Genomic DNA, 17,744 nt, shown 5'->3' on the forward strand with positions numbered 1-17,744 from the left:
AGTACTTGTAATTCTGCTTAGATTTAAATGGAGATTGAATATATTCATTTGAGCAATGTGCAGGGCCACTTTCTCAGCAAAACAAAGCAGGTGTCAAAATTGAGATGGGTCTCTGCAAACAGTGAAGGCTTCAGAGTTCAAAGGGATGCCATATCCCTTGGATCAGAGGGCTGGGGGTGACAGGGAGGATGTGAAGATATCAGGACAGTGACTGAGATAGCCATGTTTGGGCACAAATCTGCCCTGGGAAACTTTGGAGTAAACGGGTTCCTCAAATTAATGGCCATGTTTGTTCAAAGAGAAATAATATACTCTTCCTCTTAATGGCTATACAGAGGCCTTAGAACAACCCTGTTCAACTTGTTTATTCTAAAACCAGCAGCTCCGCCAAAGCATTGAGTGAGACCCCCAGAAAATGTAACTGTTACCAAGACATCTTTCAGCACCTTTCTTGGTTTTCCCTTTAGTATATACAACATGCTTATCTTTTATGACGGTACAGTTTTGTTTAGCATGCATCAACTTTGAATCCTTTTGTTGAATATTGGCTGTTTATCACACACTGTTTTTAACTCCATTGTTTCTGCATTCCTTACCTTCCTCTCCTCTCACCACACTGTTTACCACCTCAAAGTGTATCCAAAGATCAGCTAGCAGACTGTCAAGATTTTTTTTTTTTCTTGCTTGCTTTCAAGATTTGCTTTCTCTTTTCTCACTCTCGCTCCAGTTTTCCCCCTGCCATCTAAACATTTACCGGCAAATACCAGCACAGAGGAAGAAAAAAAGACAACCTTTCTTGCATTCTCCAGGCAGAATGACTCTCCAAAACCTCCACTGGCACACAGGAGTTGACTGCATAGTTTCCCCAATGCAAACCAGATGTGAAGCACTAATGTATGGCAGCATTTTTTTTTCTTCAAAGGAAGACAAATGTAGGCCAAAAATGTAGTCTTTTGGCCATCCACACACAGAGATATAAAAATAAATTCAGATTCATTCCAGAGTTCCAAACTTTCCCTCATGGCGGTTAGGACAGTACTGTATGATTTAGAGTAATTGCGATGTTATTGTTTGGTGTTGGTGCAGTATTGTGGAACACTGGGATTGAGACAGGCTTGTGGAAGGAGGGGAGATGAGTTGTGACAATAGCGTTTTTCAGCTGTGCTCCTCTTCAAAAAGTTGTCATTCATATGCACATGCAAGTCCTCCCTGCTAGCACGTCGTCAGGTCTCAGTGTGCCAAGTAAATGTCAGATTATGACAAATTTGTGTTTGAAGTATAACTAAACATGCATCAGTGTAAGCTTGCACTGTGATTTTGTTTTTCTTTTGTACACTTTATCAAATCCTTTTAATAATTGAGTCCAGGAGGTTTGATGCACAGCCCTTTCAAGCCAGCTGCTATTCACCCAAAGCTTTCCTCGATTGCTGCCGTGTGTACCACACAACAGAATCAGGACTAATATTAAAAGACATCAAGTCATAACCCTACGCTTGCATGATCATTAAAAGTTGCCAAGAAGGGACAAATTACAAAGGCCGTGGTGACATTTTCCGCTGCAGGTAGTCATTTTCTTCTTTTATGTTTATGATGTTGGCTTTCATTTGAGCCCTCAGTCGCCTCCCACTCCACACCAGGCGGTGTTTAAACGCTCAGGGACAATAACAGGTTAGCGTTCCAGTGTCTGGTCCTGCAGCCTGTACTCTATCGTCAAGTCTGACCCAGGCTCCCACAGAGGAGCAGTCTCAAGTGCCCCCGCACCAACCCCCACTCTACTCCCCTCAACCTTGCCAGAACTAGTTCATTGATGTAGCTTATTGACACTCAGTAACTTAAGTTGTTCTTTGTATCTTTCTGCTCATACACTCCTGATGCCCCCATGTACTGAAAATGTGGGTGGCCCAGGTTTTTCTTTTTTTGTCTCTCTTTCTTTTTTTTTTTGAGCCACTGGTATTTTACCAATAGCATCATAACAGTGACTGAGTGCTGACCCCATAGTATAAACTCTGATGACCGCAGATTGCTCAGAAGCTTAAATGCCATGAAGATGATTGCAGTTCTGGTTTTCTGGCTTAGAATCAGTGTCACAACGAAGATACTTTACTAAACTGGAATGTATCGTAGCAGATCTTTGTTTATTACCAGCAAGTAAGCAAAAGCTTTTCTTAAAATTACAATTAAAATGTTTTTGTATTTCCATAGCCAGGACTTGTAGGCTTGTTCAAATAAGCACATCTGTTTATGAATGGGTCTGCAGCATTATCTCTGCTTCATGAGCAATTTCCTTGTCTTCCTGCGATAAGATTCATTGCCTCGGTGGGTCTTTTCGATTACTGGACTTCATTTATCTGATGCAACGAAAGCCAGCAGGAACAGACGAAAAAATATAACAGATATATTTCAGTGTCTAACTCTCATGTTGTTTTATTGTGACCAGTTCGAGCCACTTGAGTCAATGTTCACAAAACAATTAGTCATGTTGATGCAATTTAGCTTGTGGAATGACTAGTCTCAAAGAATATGTGGATCTGGAAGCCTTTCCCAAAGGACATGAACTTCGTTGCCAGTCTTTTGAATAATATAAATGTAATCCTTTTGACATTGTATCATAAACATAAGTTCTGAGCCATTAAAAACTCTTGTGCAATTTATGCCTTTGCTTTTTCAGTCACCAAATGGAAAGTCTTCCACTGTCAGGAGGTGCTGAAATAAATAAGATCAGACGGCATCTCCATCAGGCTCCTTTCAAATGGCCACTGGACTGAAACACAAACTTTTCTCAAGTGTGTTTTTGACATTGTGCTTTATTTTTGATATGCTCAACCAGGCCTTCAAATGATATACTTAAGTACCCAGTGCTGTACTTTTTCCCCATTTTAAAGTCAGCCAAGGAGCTTTACTGTGTCTGGAAGATGTCCAGGCACCAGATAGAGCCCAATATGATGGTATGCGTTTATCCAAACCTAGCCGTTTCACTTTTCCTCTAATTTTATGTGAGACTTGTCATATGTTTAAGATCACACTCCGGCATTCATTTGCCTCTAAATATCACTTTCTTCCATCTCTTGTCCCTCTATTGTTTGATTTCTCCTCTGTGTACTTTAAGGGGACCTGCTAAGCAACACCCTCCTTCCTTTGGTTTCTGAGTCCATTTGCTGCCAAAACATCCAGACAGTTAAAGGTGCTTAAGAAGCTTTTAAAGCAGCTACTTTTTAGGTAAATCAGACTGTTATACGAACAGTAAAATCTACACTTGTGAATGTGTCCACTTGGACATAAAAGTACACATGTCACAGTAGACCTATAAACGTTGACCTGACGAATAAAGCACTTGGTCTGGTATTGAATTTTTTTTTTCTCAACTGTGTTATAGGCCCGATAGTACCACTGCCCACTGGTCATGCTGTATTATCAGGGAGGATACAGTCGCATCGTTTCCGCACTGTGACATTTTTAATGTTAAAGATATGCATTCCCATATTGGGTCTTCAAGATTGTAAGCACAATCTTGTTTATGTTATGATGAATTATTTTCTTTTCTCTGTCAGCTGCTTCACCGACAGTAACTATGAGAGTGAATGCATGGACTTAAAGAATATTTTCAATTTAAAATAGGGTGTCATTTCATTGTATAACTATATATTTTGAAACTGAAAATGTTCACCATGGCACTCTCTGTCTCTTTCCTCAGGAAACAGTATGTGTGTTTTCATGAGTGTTAGCTTTAGTGTTTTTCTGTGTTCCTTTTGTGAATAACAATGATTCACTTCATAGAGCTATTGATAGATGTAATATAATGGTATAATGTAACAAGCACACATTCAACATATTTGTGGGTAGAATTGGAAGATTTATTTATTATAAAATTGAAAATACAAATAATCATCTATGATTACAGAAAAACATGGTATTTCTCTTAATGTTGACCAGCATGTTGAGTTCATGTGTTTTTAAATGTTGGGACATTGAATTTAATGATAGATGAGCTCTTGCCTCCAGGTCACGTTTTCGATGTTATCCTGCCTTCAGCAGCCCTGACTCACACAGTAGGTGTCATCACACCTTTCACCAGACATTTAGAGGTGAATAGGTTTATATTGCTAAAGTCAGTCTGTTTTTTTATGGCATTTAGAATGACTTAACAACTCTCCAGAGCATTTTAAATAATGTTGTTTAAAAGCATTTCACAATACATCATACAGTACCTGTGATTAACCAATAGCCTTGTTAGGTTAATCACAGATAAGATGTATAGAGCACAATTGAATAATGCAATCTTTTTTTCCTCTAGCGTAAGTTAGTACTTTATGGCAGTGTGAAATAATAGACAAGAAGATAGACAGTAAGTGTGTATTCATTTGTTGGTGCAGGACACAGTCACCTGCTTTCTGTGGTCAGGATGATCTTGCTCCTCTGTTGATGTAACATGATGTCAAGTGCTTTGTCCAGTCTTCGTAAAACATATTTTACAAGCAGATCCTTCTAATAGACAGCAGGGAAGGGGGGGAAGAGCAACCCGGCTAGTTCCCAGCAGGGTATACGGACTGTTCATTTTGAATCAACCAGAGCGTAAGCAGAGTTTGGGCTGGGGATTAACAAGCCTGCCTGTGGGACCGGACTGGACAGGGTATCTGCTTGCCCTTCAGTAACCAACCATGACTATGTTGCTCAGCAACAGCATACAGTCTGCTTGCTTGCATTGGTCTGTTGTTCTGTGGTGTCTCACAGTTGGCCCTGAACCTCCCCCAGTATGCCAATCAGGAGGTGTTGTGATGACTAGTAGAATGCAGCCTTGGCATTCCTCACCTATCTTATAGTGGGATGTGTGAAAACAAATGAACAGTCTAAAGGTTTGTTTTGAGTCCCAGGAAGATGGGTTTGATATACCCCATAATGTTAAAGAGTTGTAAGGAATGAATAACATAGTATTGTTTTGGTTTTCATTGAATGTTAGTGGTGGGACTAAAAATTTAACATTTGTTCTTAATTAAAGACCATGCTGTCATTACATAAAAAAGGGGTTATCCCCTTTTGAGCATGGTTGAGCCTGGCAAATATTGCGGCAAACTTGTGCAGAACTTTTGTCCTGAGGTTGGCAGAAGAGAAATAAACTTTTAGAATACCAAAGGGCTCATTCTCAGGGCAGTATCAGTGTGCTTTTAAGGCAACGTGGCTATTAGGTTTGAATACATATCCTAAGTAAGTAAAAGAGGACATTTTATACTGGTGGGGGTGTTAGACATCAAGGTCAAAGGGTTCACCAAAAACATTAAAGTACATCCTCTGTGGACCATGATTACTCACAATGAATGTCATGAAGTCATCCATTTTGGCAATACCTTGCTTTGGACAGACAGAATTTTCAAAACACTAACACTGTCCTTTTATCCAACAGACTATGAAGTGTTGAGAAAACCAGCTCAGCATTCAGCAGAGTCAATCACACTGACCCATATAGCTCAACCTCACAGATGAACTCCCCCTGGATCATTAAGGAGAATGGAATGCACTGTTGCCTATATTACACACAGATTCCTACTTTGTGCTGCAATACTATGATTTAACTGAGTGCAATATTTCTGGACCATTGTCCTGTGTGGAGTCAGTAGTGATTTCCTTAAAGCCCACACTTTTCCCAGGGGGCTGAATTCAGTCACAGCTCTGGTATTTGGGAACATTATTAACCAGGAGTGGGGTTCTTAGTCACTGGGTCCTGGACATGAAGGAGATGGATCCTTGCCGGGAAGCTAGCATACACAGTAGTAAATACAAAGCCCTGTGAGAACTGGCATCTGGATGAGTTCACTGTGACCCAGATCCAATGTCTCTCCTCTCCTCTACTCTCCTCTACTCTACTCTCGACTTCCCCTCTCTTATCTTCTCTTTTGTTCAATTGCGGACTGAGGGTTTTTGGCTCAGCAATTTTTGCATGAAGTCACGTCTTAGTCCATCACCCCAGGGGTCAGTACACTGACGTCATGCCCCTCTCTGTGAGAGCCTGTGCCTTCAGCAGTTCCTTTCAGGCTCTGAATTGGCCACTCAAATACTTCAAGATGGAAGCACTACAAAACCTGGAAGTCAAAACATGCCCTTTCATTTCTAAAGTAGTTTATATTTATGCATCAGTTTTTGAATTTGAGTGCTCCATCTGTGCTCTCATGAGTTCTCTATTACTTAATTTTACCTGATTGCTGGCAAACTAGTTATTTTTGCTCAAACCCACATCTCTCTGAAGACCATAAAAACACTTTCTTTGCTAGTCTTGAGGACAGCCTTAATGATCTACTCAATGCACAGGGATATTGGGTAGTTCCTGGTTCAAGCTGTCACAGGAGATATTTCTACCTATTTAAGAAGGTTCTTTGACCTACTTTCTGCAGCCTTTTTCGTACATGGATATGTGGATGATACATATGAATTGGGGGAGGGCAATAAACAGCTGCCTGATTTGCTTTGGAAATTAAAGCTGACATCAGACGTCATAGCACTGGCTTCCCGGCTTTGTGAGTCATGCCTAGTCTCGTTCTCTCACCTGGCAAGCAAAGGCAGCGCATACCTACCTGGCACTGCAGATAACATTAAGGTCAGAGTGCTCATTTTCAGGCTCTATACTTTGTTGATCTAATCTTTATGGTGTGGTTATGTGGGCTGATGACAACGTGGCTGGAATTGTCTGACAGATGGTGTGTCAAACTGATGTTAAAACGCAGACTTGCAAGTTCAGCACCTTGCTATACGTTATGGGGGCCGACCACAGCTGCTTATTCTGATATTTTGCCATAACCTTCAGATGGATACTATAACGTGACATAAGATATTTAAGATGTATCCATTCAGTCATTAGATAGAGAGATATGGCAGTCTACTGTAGTGATGTGAGCCAGTGTATACACATTGCTGCAGGGCTGTCAAGCATTAACACTTTCTAATTTATGTCTAAAGGTCATTGGAGGTGGCTGTCAGTGCCTCTCCAGTTTGGGGAAGTGGTGTTGTGTTAGCAAAAAGCCTGTCACTGGGTTAAATATGAGGACTGCGAGCAGGTGAGGGCTGTTGGATCTTGACTTTCTCACCCCAGCTCATTAAGAGCTTTTGTCTCGCAAAGGGCTGAGACAGATGAAACATGAGAGTCTGGGACTAATGCTTTCTTTGATGATGGATCCCGTGTGATTTGGCTTTTAGTCTGTCTTCCTTTTTCTGTGTCACCTTCTGTGTCTGTGTCTGTGTGTGTCCTATGTGCATACTCTTTATGTGCATGATGCTTGTGTGCTTGCATAGGTATGTGTGTGTGTGTGGGTGTAAGACAGGCAGTACAGGCCCAGTTTGAAGCCTGATTGATTATTATATCAGAAATGATTATTATTACTGGGTGGTGGGAATGAATAGCCATGAGTGCACCCTGCCAGAGGGCTGTATCACTTATCACTGGGCTTTCCTCCAGTCATGCTGTAATGTTTTGGCAACCTGATATTGTTGCCATAATGCTCTCACAATATTATTCTGTCACTTTGTTGTGTGCTCAGTCTTGATCAAGGGGCCCATCACAGTACAAACCACGTTTTTAGATGGTATACCTCCTGTTTCTGTATATGCATGTACTGTAGTTGCATCTTCATGCTGAAAGGAAGCCACTTGCTCAGGAGTCATGTTCAAACAGCTTCAAGTGTCTGCTTGCTTGTCACACATAAACACCTACAAATGTGCAGGCTTCATGGGGGTTTCTGTATCTGTTGGTGGTCCACGTTTTACTCACAAATATATTCTTGCCTCATAAATATTTACAGGTGTGTATGCTGTCTGGGGGCTTCACATGCAAGGATTCACGACTTCATTACTGCTTAATCACAAAAAGACAGCTCGCTCAGTTTGTAGTAGTGCTTTAATCTTCCAGTTGCAGGTTTTGAGCATTTGACAGGAACAGGAAGGAGTTTGGTAGTTACTGAGAGAAAGCAAAGTGACAGCTCCCTTTCGTGTCCCCTCCCTCTGCATACACCATACTTTCATCACGCAGCAATAAAAGTTAATAGGCATTTTGTACCGCCTCTCGTGTCACTCTCTTTTTCTCTGTCTCTCTTTCTTTTTCCACTTACTCCCACTTTCACTGCATGTTTTGTTTGAGCTCAGCTCCATTGCTGGTACAAGCATAAGTATTTCCAGTGTAAATATTGGCAGTGAAAGTCTATATTGATGTCCAACTGTCATGCTGTACAAGGTGACTCAAGACTCTCCCTCTTTTCTTCTCCACCCCTATATCTCAGCCCTTTCTTCTCTCTTGCTGTCATTTGGATTTCTTGGCATTTGTTTTTTAGATTGTTTCTAACAAAATTGTCTTTCTTTGTTGCAGGCTTATAGACAATTACAATGGCTGACCGTTTTGACTGTGACAACTGCAAAGAGTCCCTGTATGGCCGCAAGTACATCCAGTCAGATGAAAGTCCCTACTGCATCCCCTGTTACGACAGCCTGTTCTCTAACACATGTGAGGAGTGCAAGGAGCTGATTGGCCATGATGCAAGGGTAAGGCATCCATTTTTACAAGATCAGACATGCAATCACCTATTTGATGCACAACAACAATGACAATTGGACTACAAAATAATATTACAAAATTAAGGCCTGTACCTAAATGTTTCTGGTAACGTTTATTTTCTGTAATACACACACTGGAATGAATCCCAAATATGATCTCAGGTTTTCCACAGTGTGAGTCACATATTAACAGTTTAAACAGTGATAAAGCACATCAAAGGTCTCCCCTAATTAGCTTTAAACCATTTTTTACCATGTTTTGACATGGCCTTGGATGGCTGAAACAGAAGTTATGTCATGTTAATGATGCATCATAATTCATGCTAAATGAGGCATGATCTATATATTTTGTGTGGCAAGACACGGTAAAGGCTAATTTAACATGTAATTATACAGGCAATTTCCACTAAGTCGACACAAGTAAATGAGATAATTGTCTCTAGGATTGTAAAAATGCAGCATGAGTGGAGATCTCCCTCTTCTCCACAATCAAGTTAAAATGTAATCTTCCCTTAATGGAAAACACTAACATGAAGTGGATCGTTTGAGACCAACTTAGTGGAGTTTACATAATGTGGCATGCTACATTGCTGAGTAGTTTGATTAGCTAAAGATCAACACCCTCACAGGCAGTGGACAGTAAATAAAGACAGCATTTCCTTGACTTTGTGCCTTGTAGACAATCAATTCATTTCCATCTTTGAAAAACAGAAGCAGGCACACAAGTATGGTATGTACACACACACACACAGATTAACCACATACTTGTTGCTGCATATGCAAATGTGTCAGTTTGACCCAGACCAATCCCATACTCCTTTGCTCCTGTTGTAACCACAAAAAAATTGTTGGTGTTTGGTCTTGTAGACATCTTCTTGATCATTCAGAAACTGTAAAACATAAACAAATGCATGAAACTTATCATTTTTAGTGAGGTATTTACAACTGTATGAAATGACCACCAGTATTCTTATCTCCTTTACTTCCAGGAGCTCTTTTATGAGGACCGGCATTATCATGAGCACTGCTTCCGCTGTTTCCGCTGCGATCGCTCTTTGGCAGATGAGCCCTTTACCTGCCAGGATGAAGCCTTGCTGTGCAATGACTGCTACTGTAATGAGTTCTCATCCAAGTGTGTCGCCTGCGACAAGATCGTCATGCCAGGTAAGGCTGGAAACTCGGAACTCAGAAACTTGTGTGTTGAGATATGTTATGCTTTCAGGATCACTCATTTTACTATTGTATGTGTCTATGTGTATCTATGTGAAGTTAAATAAATGAATGAGTGACTTGTTGGGAATTTCTTGAGGGCGCAAATGTCACAGTGAACACAAATCTCATGAGATAGTGGAGATCAAATATGGCCATCCACTGCTGCTAGACTGCTGATCCAAAAAACATCTCTCCTCAGACATTATATATAACTCTATAACAATAACTGGACTGTGATATCAAGTGAGACACTGTGCAACAGATTCACTTCCCAGCCCAGGTACAACACCATCCACAACTCCGAAGCCACCTTTCTATGCCTTTGTGCAACACGGTGATGAAGCAAAATACTCTTGTCCATTGAAAATAAAATGACCTGACTGGATGCCAGAATTGCATTCATCGAAGTACAGCACAGGGAATTTCAGGCACTGTGCCACAACGTGGAATTCAGTCAAGACCGAAAAGGGACACTCACCAAATACAACAATCAACACTATTACTATTATCACTGATAACAAAACCATGAAAGAAACTATTCTGGACTTACAGGCAAGCAGCATGACAGACAATTTCATTTTCAGTGGCATTCCTGAGCAACCCACAGATGAAGACCTGAAAAATCAGTCAAGGATTTCATGACCAAACAGCATAAACTACCCGCAGAAACCGTCAACAACATCACATTCCACCGCGTACACTGTATGGGATCAAAGAACGCCGATAACTGACCACAGCCAATCGTTGCGAAATTTGAGCACTATAAACAAAAAGTGCACCAACAAGGCAGGCAGACGATGGACTCAATGACCAGTATCCAAGAGAAATCCTACAGAGACACAAACAACTATTTCACTACTATTGGTGCTTATGTTTTTTGTGTATTTCTTTGTTTTGTGTATTGTGCTAAACACAGTACTTCCTAAAATAAATGATCTATTTTCACTTATTCCAACCCAACCGACCCTCACCTGGTTCACATTTCTACTGGAAATGTGAACTGGAAAAACAAGATACCGAGAATTAAAATGGCTGTTTTGCAAAAACCAAAATCACAAAGAGGATTTAAGGTTCCACATTTTACCATTATTCTCTGGCCAATCAGCTTCAATATATACAAATCAATCCACCCCAATCAATCAGATAACACATGATTAGATGAAGAACAAACAGTTTGTAAAGAAAATCAAAGCTCAGACATACCATTTCTCAGCCAGGCTGCCAAACACCGAAATAGTAACTAAACTGCAACTCTGACAGCCTAGTGGAAATTCCACAAAATCACAAACACCACCTTTTCACCATCTAATTGTACTCACATCTAGACCAATCCTGACTTTCTAAGTAATGAGAAACCACTTCATTTTGCACATGGATTGAAAAAGGCGTCACACAGCATACACATATCTTCCATAATAATATTTGGGTTTCATTCTCCTAGTTGGCCTACAGGTATGGCATCGGTAACAAACAATCGTTGGAAATTATTTGTTTAATCAAAATTTTGCATAATGGCCACCAACCAGATTTAATAGAATAAATATCTCTTCACTGAAAAAAATAATTTCCAAAATATATAAAATAATATCACAGTTTGCATCTACTTCATGTCCAAAAATGCCAACATACAACTCATACAGAATGAGTTACTCCATATAATTCATTTCACTGGACAAAAAATGTTTAAAGTGGGGTTCTCATCAGAAATCTGTTCACATTGCAATCAGCCCAGATAGCTACATTCACACCAACTTGCACTGCGCACCTGTTAAACACTTTTGGAAAGAAATCACTATCCCTCTTCCTGGGCTGCCACATCTAATTATCGTCCTCACTCTGCTTACATGGAGACATTTTTAAAAAATCCACCTGAACAAAACAAACGGTAGATTACTCCTTGCAGTTCTAACTATTTCCTAGAAAACTATCCTCATGAACTGGAATCAATGAACAACACACATATTGCACACTGGAAAAACTCATTCATAGATTACATCTCTATGGAAAATGTATCCACCTCCATCAAAAACACTGTAACAGAACTCCACTCCATCTGGTCATCTCTCATTCATTTCTTCATCCATCTTGTTGTTTTTATTTCCTGACTACAAATCATAATTTGAACACACTCACATCGGTATCAGTATCACATCAGTATACACCTACACTTCCATCAAGATCTACATACATACATGTATTTTCTTTTGTCTTGCAATAGAAATATAAACAATACACACATAATGCATTTGACCGTATCATATAGTATTGGTGTAGTGTGTAGAATTTAGTGGCATCTAGTGGAACTAACTACACTAAATATTCATAAATATGTTTTTATCAGTGTATAACCACCAGAAAATAAGAACTGTTGTGATTTTCTTTACCTTTAGAAAGAACACTTTATATCCACATAGGAGAGTGGGTCCTCTTTGATGGAGCCTGCCATGTTGTACCGCCATGTTTCTACAGTAGCCCACAATGGACAAACCATTTTTCACAAGTTTCAGAGTCCCCATAGGTTCTCCTCCATGCTTGGAGAGGGAGGGGGATAGGTTTTAAGTTGGTTGCAATCTGCAACCTCACCGCTAGATGCCACTAAATCCTACACACTAGACCTTTAAGGGACTTAAATTACCCACTAAGCATTGGCTTCACTATCCCATATTTTATTTTCCATGTAGTATACAGATTCAGGTTTCAAGATAGATAGGCAAACTACTTTGGAAAATGATGACAAGGCAAACTCCAGGAAGCAGGAACAAATTAAAAGTTGAGAGTAAAAGATCAGGCAGATACAAAAGGAAAATAGAGAGAAGAGAGAGAGACAGAGGGACTGAGATGATGAAGGCGAAGGTCCGGGAGTGAGCAGCAGCCAGGGCCGAATGTGACAGAGTAATTGCCAGTCTGCTTGACTTGTTGTCTGTAAGCCAGATCCCAACGGCTGGCGGGCTGCCAGCAGTCTGATGATAACAAGTGATAAGCGAGTCAGTTATTCCAGCTACCCTGTAGCAGCTTACATAGATCTCATGAAGCAGCAAATGATTCCAGGAAGAGTACAACATTCCTGTTTATTTCACCTGTAGCTTATCACATTAGTTTTTTGTCTGAACATCACATATTTGCAATGCAGCGTTTAGTATTTAAGTTATACACAAAGGAGTCACCATGGCAAGTAAAAACTGTTGTAGAGTGATGAGATCAAAGATGTCTTGCCATCAGGCCAGATGGTAATTATGAAAGCTCATGGGATTTTATAGTGTACACAGTACTGCACACTCCTGAACGTCACTGTTTTGTTTCCTCTAACAGTAGAACTAACAGTTTTATCCTGTGCCTGCATACAAAAGTATGTACACCCTCAAAAACAGATAAAGAAACTGATCCTTGTTTAATAACTGCTAAGCTAAGCTTAAGTGGTGTATGTCAGTTACAGAACGAGAGAATAAACTTTATACCAAAGCAATGCAAATGGATTCCTCAGAAGCCGTTTTTGTTTCCAAGATGAATCTGATAAAACTGCTAAAATGCTCACGCTGCCAGAGATGGTCACACAGATGTTGTATTGTCTCCCAGACAATGGTCTTTCTTTTGTTATCACTCAATTCACCCATTTCAGCATGGGTATTTGTCAAATACTCATGCTGAAATGCTAATATTGTCCTCCACGAGCCACTGTAATTCCTGTGAGCTTATAACCTGGAATGTTTTGGAAGGGGATTTTTGCAGTTTTTGATTAGAGAACATTGCAGCACACTGCCTGAAGCAGTGAAATGTTAGCAATCTGCAGACAGCAGTTGTACGAAATGCTGGCCCCACACAAACCACTGCGTCACCATAGAATAAACCAACAAGTATAATAAAAATTTCAACAGCCAAGGGGTAGAAGATAGATCGTTTGGGGACACAGAGGGGAAAATGACATTATCCCTTTCTGTAAGGCCTGTCGCCAGTTTCCAGTAGTGGGAAAGAAGTGTGGGGCCTGTGGTATTATGATTTAAAATAAAATAAATCTCGGTGAAACAAAATGAGTTTTATATGCCTTCATGAAATTCAAGTGTATTATTTCATTAGTTCAATAAAATTACCCCCCAAAAATACCAAAATGACCTTTACAATCCTATGAAGGAGGGTAAAAGATGTCTTCCAACGAAAAAACTGAACTCCTGCTGTTTTCCATCATTCTTTCCATCCTTTCGTCTCTCCTTCTATCTCTGCTTTCTAACATCTCTCTTTCCGTCCTGTTAGGTACAAGGAAGCTGGAGTATGCAGGTTCTACATGGCACGAGGGCTGCTTCATCTGTAACAGCTGTGAGCAGCCAATTGGCTCAAAGTCATTCATCCCTGACAAGGATGAACACTACTGTGTTTCCTGCTATGAGGACAAGTTCGCTCCACGCTGCACACGCTGTAAAAAGGTCAGTAAAACAATCAAATATGCAAGAAAATAACTGCCAATTTAACTAGAAAGTCACATACTGCATTACACTAAATGGGATTTACAGTAATCCTGTGTTTGCAAGAAAGTGCAAGGAATTAGAAGTGAATTAGATCTTTTGATACCTCTTTTTCAGGCCCTGGCTAAAGGTGGCGTGACCTATCGGGATGAGCCATGGCATAAGGAGTGTTTTGTGTGCACCAGCTGTAAGACGCAGCTGGCCGGTGAACACTTCACCTCCCGAGACGACAGCCCTTACTGCCTCAAGTGCTTTGGCAGCCTGTACGCCAAAAAGTGTGAAGCCTGCAGCAAACCAATCACAGGCAAGATTATGTCATTGCGTTCAACTCTAAAATTTTGATACATAAATTTGTGTTATTGTCTTTGATATTGGAATAAGATTATTACCTTGTGAGGCAGCTGGATTCCCCAGATCACAACATCATGAGATCACACAAGAATCCATCTTGTCAGGCTTTAAGTAATGCACTTGTGTTTGAACCACCAGTCCAATCCAGCTGCCTCGCAAGGTAACACAGCGATAGCTGGTGATAGACAGATGGTTCATCCAATGCCAAGTACTTTTGGAAAATGCCTGCCCTTTTCCAAACAGTTTCGATGGACGGCTCCTGGTGTCATCTTAATAAGATTAAGCACTAATAATTACAAAGAAATACTGTAAATCAATTTGTTGATAAGATTGGCAGGCATGACCGATTTCTCCAACTTGTAGAGTAGAGTTTAGGACAACACTGTAAATTTGTGGTGTTTTGAATTATGCCTGATTTGCAACTTCAGTTGTGCTGAACTCAAAGTCAGCCCTCTAAAGCTCGACATAGTTTCATTTCCATATCACTGCTCTTTTCTCCCAGGTTTCGGAGGAGGAAAGTACATCTCATTTGAGGATCGCCAGTGGCATCAGCCGTGCTTCACCTGCTCTGAGTGCTCTGTTTCACTGGTTGGTGCCGGTTTCTTCCCTGATGGTGAAAGGATCCTGTGCCGCGAATGCCACAGCAACCTATAGAGTAGCAATTCACCCTCCCTTCACCCTTCCCTTGACTTACCGTTCACCCTCCGTCACAGCATTTCAAGAACCCAAAGTCATTACCGAGGAAGGTAACACAGGCTAACAAATGCTGCCTCTCAGGTCATTTTTCAAGATCAGTTCCTCGCTGTCCGGATTAACTTTTCATCCAGGAGAGCGCAAAATCCTGTTTTGATGCTGCATTGTTTTAATGAACCACCACAAAGATTTCCACTTAACCAAAAAGGTTTTGTGAAACAAAGATTAATGAGTGCCTTAAGAATAACATGCCTTTATATATTATGTGCTATTAATCCAAAGAAATGCAAGATGCTAGTCACTTTGCCAAAAAACCCTTCATATTTTATACAAATATGTTGCAACTTCAGATAAAGGTCAGGCTCTGAAGAGAAGAGACAGAACAGTTACTGTGTAGTATGTAAAACTAACAGTCTGTATTTTCAAAATGTGGTGGTGTAACTGTTGTAATGCTCTTATAACTGCAGTTTTATGCATTTTGAATGTTGCTTTTTCCTCACGTGTCAGTAATCTTTCTTTGATGTATGTCTTGATTTATGGATCTTGAACAAGTTACTGTATGTAATAACAGAGAAGGAGGTGTGTGACACTGTTGTAAAAAAGTGGCAACAATTAGAAAAGTTTTACTAAATTAAAAACTCATCAGAAAGTTAAAAAGAAGAAAAGACATCAGATTTTTTTTTTTAACTTTCAGTAAGGTAGTCATTATTGTAATAATGATCAATAAAGTCATTTGCACTTTGGATGAGATATTATCTTGCTACCATGTAATGTGCACATAAAAACACAACTCAAAGACATGGAACAAGACACACAGACCACTTTTTTTGTCATTTTTTTGCTTGTTGATCTTTGCAATGACATATTTTTACATTGTTTCTGTCCTTTTCATTTGTTGTAATATTTTTGTTTTATCACCATTGTTTAAAGAGCCAGCATTTATAACCCCAAAGAAGCTGAAATGCATTACTTTTGTGTAATGCAGGATAATGCATGTCTTTTTCTGTCTTGATTTGCCTTGTTTCTATTTTGTTGCTGTTAATGCTGTTCCTGTTTTGTTTTTTATTGATAGTTTGTAACAGATATTTGACAAATTATTAAAAAAAAGTACCTGTATGCCATTATTTCAGCTTTGATGCTGGTGAGTCAGAGTTGGCAACTATGCATTTTAAGAGGTCATTGAGATGTTAACAGTATAAATTTACTGTAAATCAGATGATATTGATATGACTAAATGCTACAATGGTTAGTTTTATTTGTCATATGAAATAAATTGACTGATCTTTGCTGGACAGTTCTTTTTTTTTTAAATATTCCCTCTGTCTTTGTGGTTATAGTGGAATATCCATTACTGGTTATGAGGTCATAGCTTTCTGTGGGCTTATGTTTACTGTCTAAGCCAGAGAAAACCCTTCTGGTGTATTTGAGAAGTCTTTCTAGGAAAGATTGCTGTGTGTGCATGTACACTGGGGGAAGGGCAAGACAGTGTGTGAGTGTGAGAAAGTTTTAAGAGAGACAAACCATACGTGTGTAATAAAGAAAGAGAGAAAAAATGTGTGTGTGTCTCTGTAGTTATAAGATATTTTATGTGTGAGAGAGAGAGTGAAAAGCACAACAAGCTCACATCTGAGTGTGTGGCTGAATGTGTATACATACACGGTTGTTTATGCTGAGTCGACTGTTTCATCGCCTTGATGAAGCACACATATACAGACTGCCAGATACACTCTCCTGTCGGCATTGGTGAAATATCCTCCTCCCTGCCTCCGTTTCAGATTTTTTCACCAAAAAAGGAAATGGAAAACTCGTAGCTGCATGAGGGAATGGAGGGGGGTGACTGGTGCTGGAAGTGAGAGAGAAAAGAGTGGGAGAGAGAGAGAGAGAGAGAAAGAGAGGAGAGAAAGACAGGGAGGATGTTCACATCTGGAGTTGCTCCATGGCACTTTCACTGGGGGGGGTCAGCTCCACACATGACCCCTTTGGATTTATGGGAGGGAGGAGACAGGCTGGGAGGTGACGGCTAGCAGAAAGGGTCAGTGGGAGAGCTGTAGAGATGTACTCTCTGAGCAGGTTGCATTTTACAGTTATTACTAGTAAGAGGGGAAAGATGTGCTTATTAATTTAAAACCTGACAGATTATGTGCATTTTAAAACTGCCCCTAGATATATTTCTGATTTCCAGCAACAATAGGTTCTCACTCACTGAAAAGTTTCTGGAAAAAAGGATAAGCCTGAGACAAAGCATGGCCCTGACAGTGTAGGATGCCAATCTGGAAACAGCAACATAAATTCTCATACTCTCCCACTCTGGAAAAACTGATTTTTATTGAGGATCTAAACAGGACAAAATCACCCATCACCCATCTGTTCATATAACATGTTCGGAGCACAGCCAATGTTGTCATTTACAGTTTTACTAAAAGGGCGCTGGGATGAAGTTCACACACTCAATCTAGCTTATATTTATGTTCATTAAAACTGCACATGTCAACGTTTATACAGTATGTA

The 17,744-nt window shown here is 40.1% G+C and overlaps 1 protein-coding gene across 2 annotated transcripts in view; it reads left to right on the plus strand.

Moving 5' to 3' along the window:
* The window catches only part of fhl3a (four and a half LIM domains 3a), a 29,518-nt gene extending 13,113 nt beyond the window's left edge, over positions 1 to 16,405 (plus strand). For both annotated transcript variants that reach the window (XM_062422677.1, XM_062422678.1), the window contains exons 2-6: positions 8,342 to 8,514; positions 9,516 to 9,690; positions 13,984 to 14,153; positions 14,310 to 14,496; positions 15,046 to 16,405. In XM_062422677.1, the coding sequence (XP_062278661.1) occupies positions 8,359 to 8,514; positions 9,516 to 9,690; positions 13,984 to 14,153; positions 14,310 to 14,496; positions 15,046 to 15,197 (840 nt within the window). In that variant the 5' untranslated portion in view covers positions 8,342 to 8,358 and the 3' untranslated portion in view covers positions 15,198 to 16,405. The remainder of the gene's footprint in view (positions 1 to 8,341; positions 8,515 to 9,515; positions 9,691 to 13,983; positions 14,154 to 14,309; positions 14,497 to 15,045) is intronic.
* The last annotated feature ends 1,339 nt before the right edge of the window (positions 16,406 to 17,744 follow it).

The sequence above is a fragment of the Scomber scombrus genome, chromosome 7 (genome assembly GCF_963691925.1).
Source record: "Scomber scombrus chromosome 7, fScoSco1.1, whole genome shotgun sequence".
Lineage (NCBI taxonomy): Eukaryota > Metazoa > Chordata > Actinopteri > Scombriformes > Scombridae > Scomber > Scomber scombrus.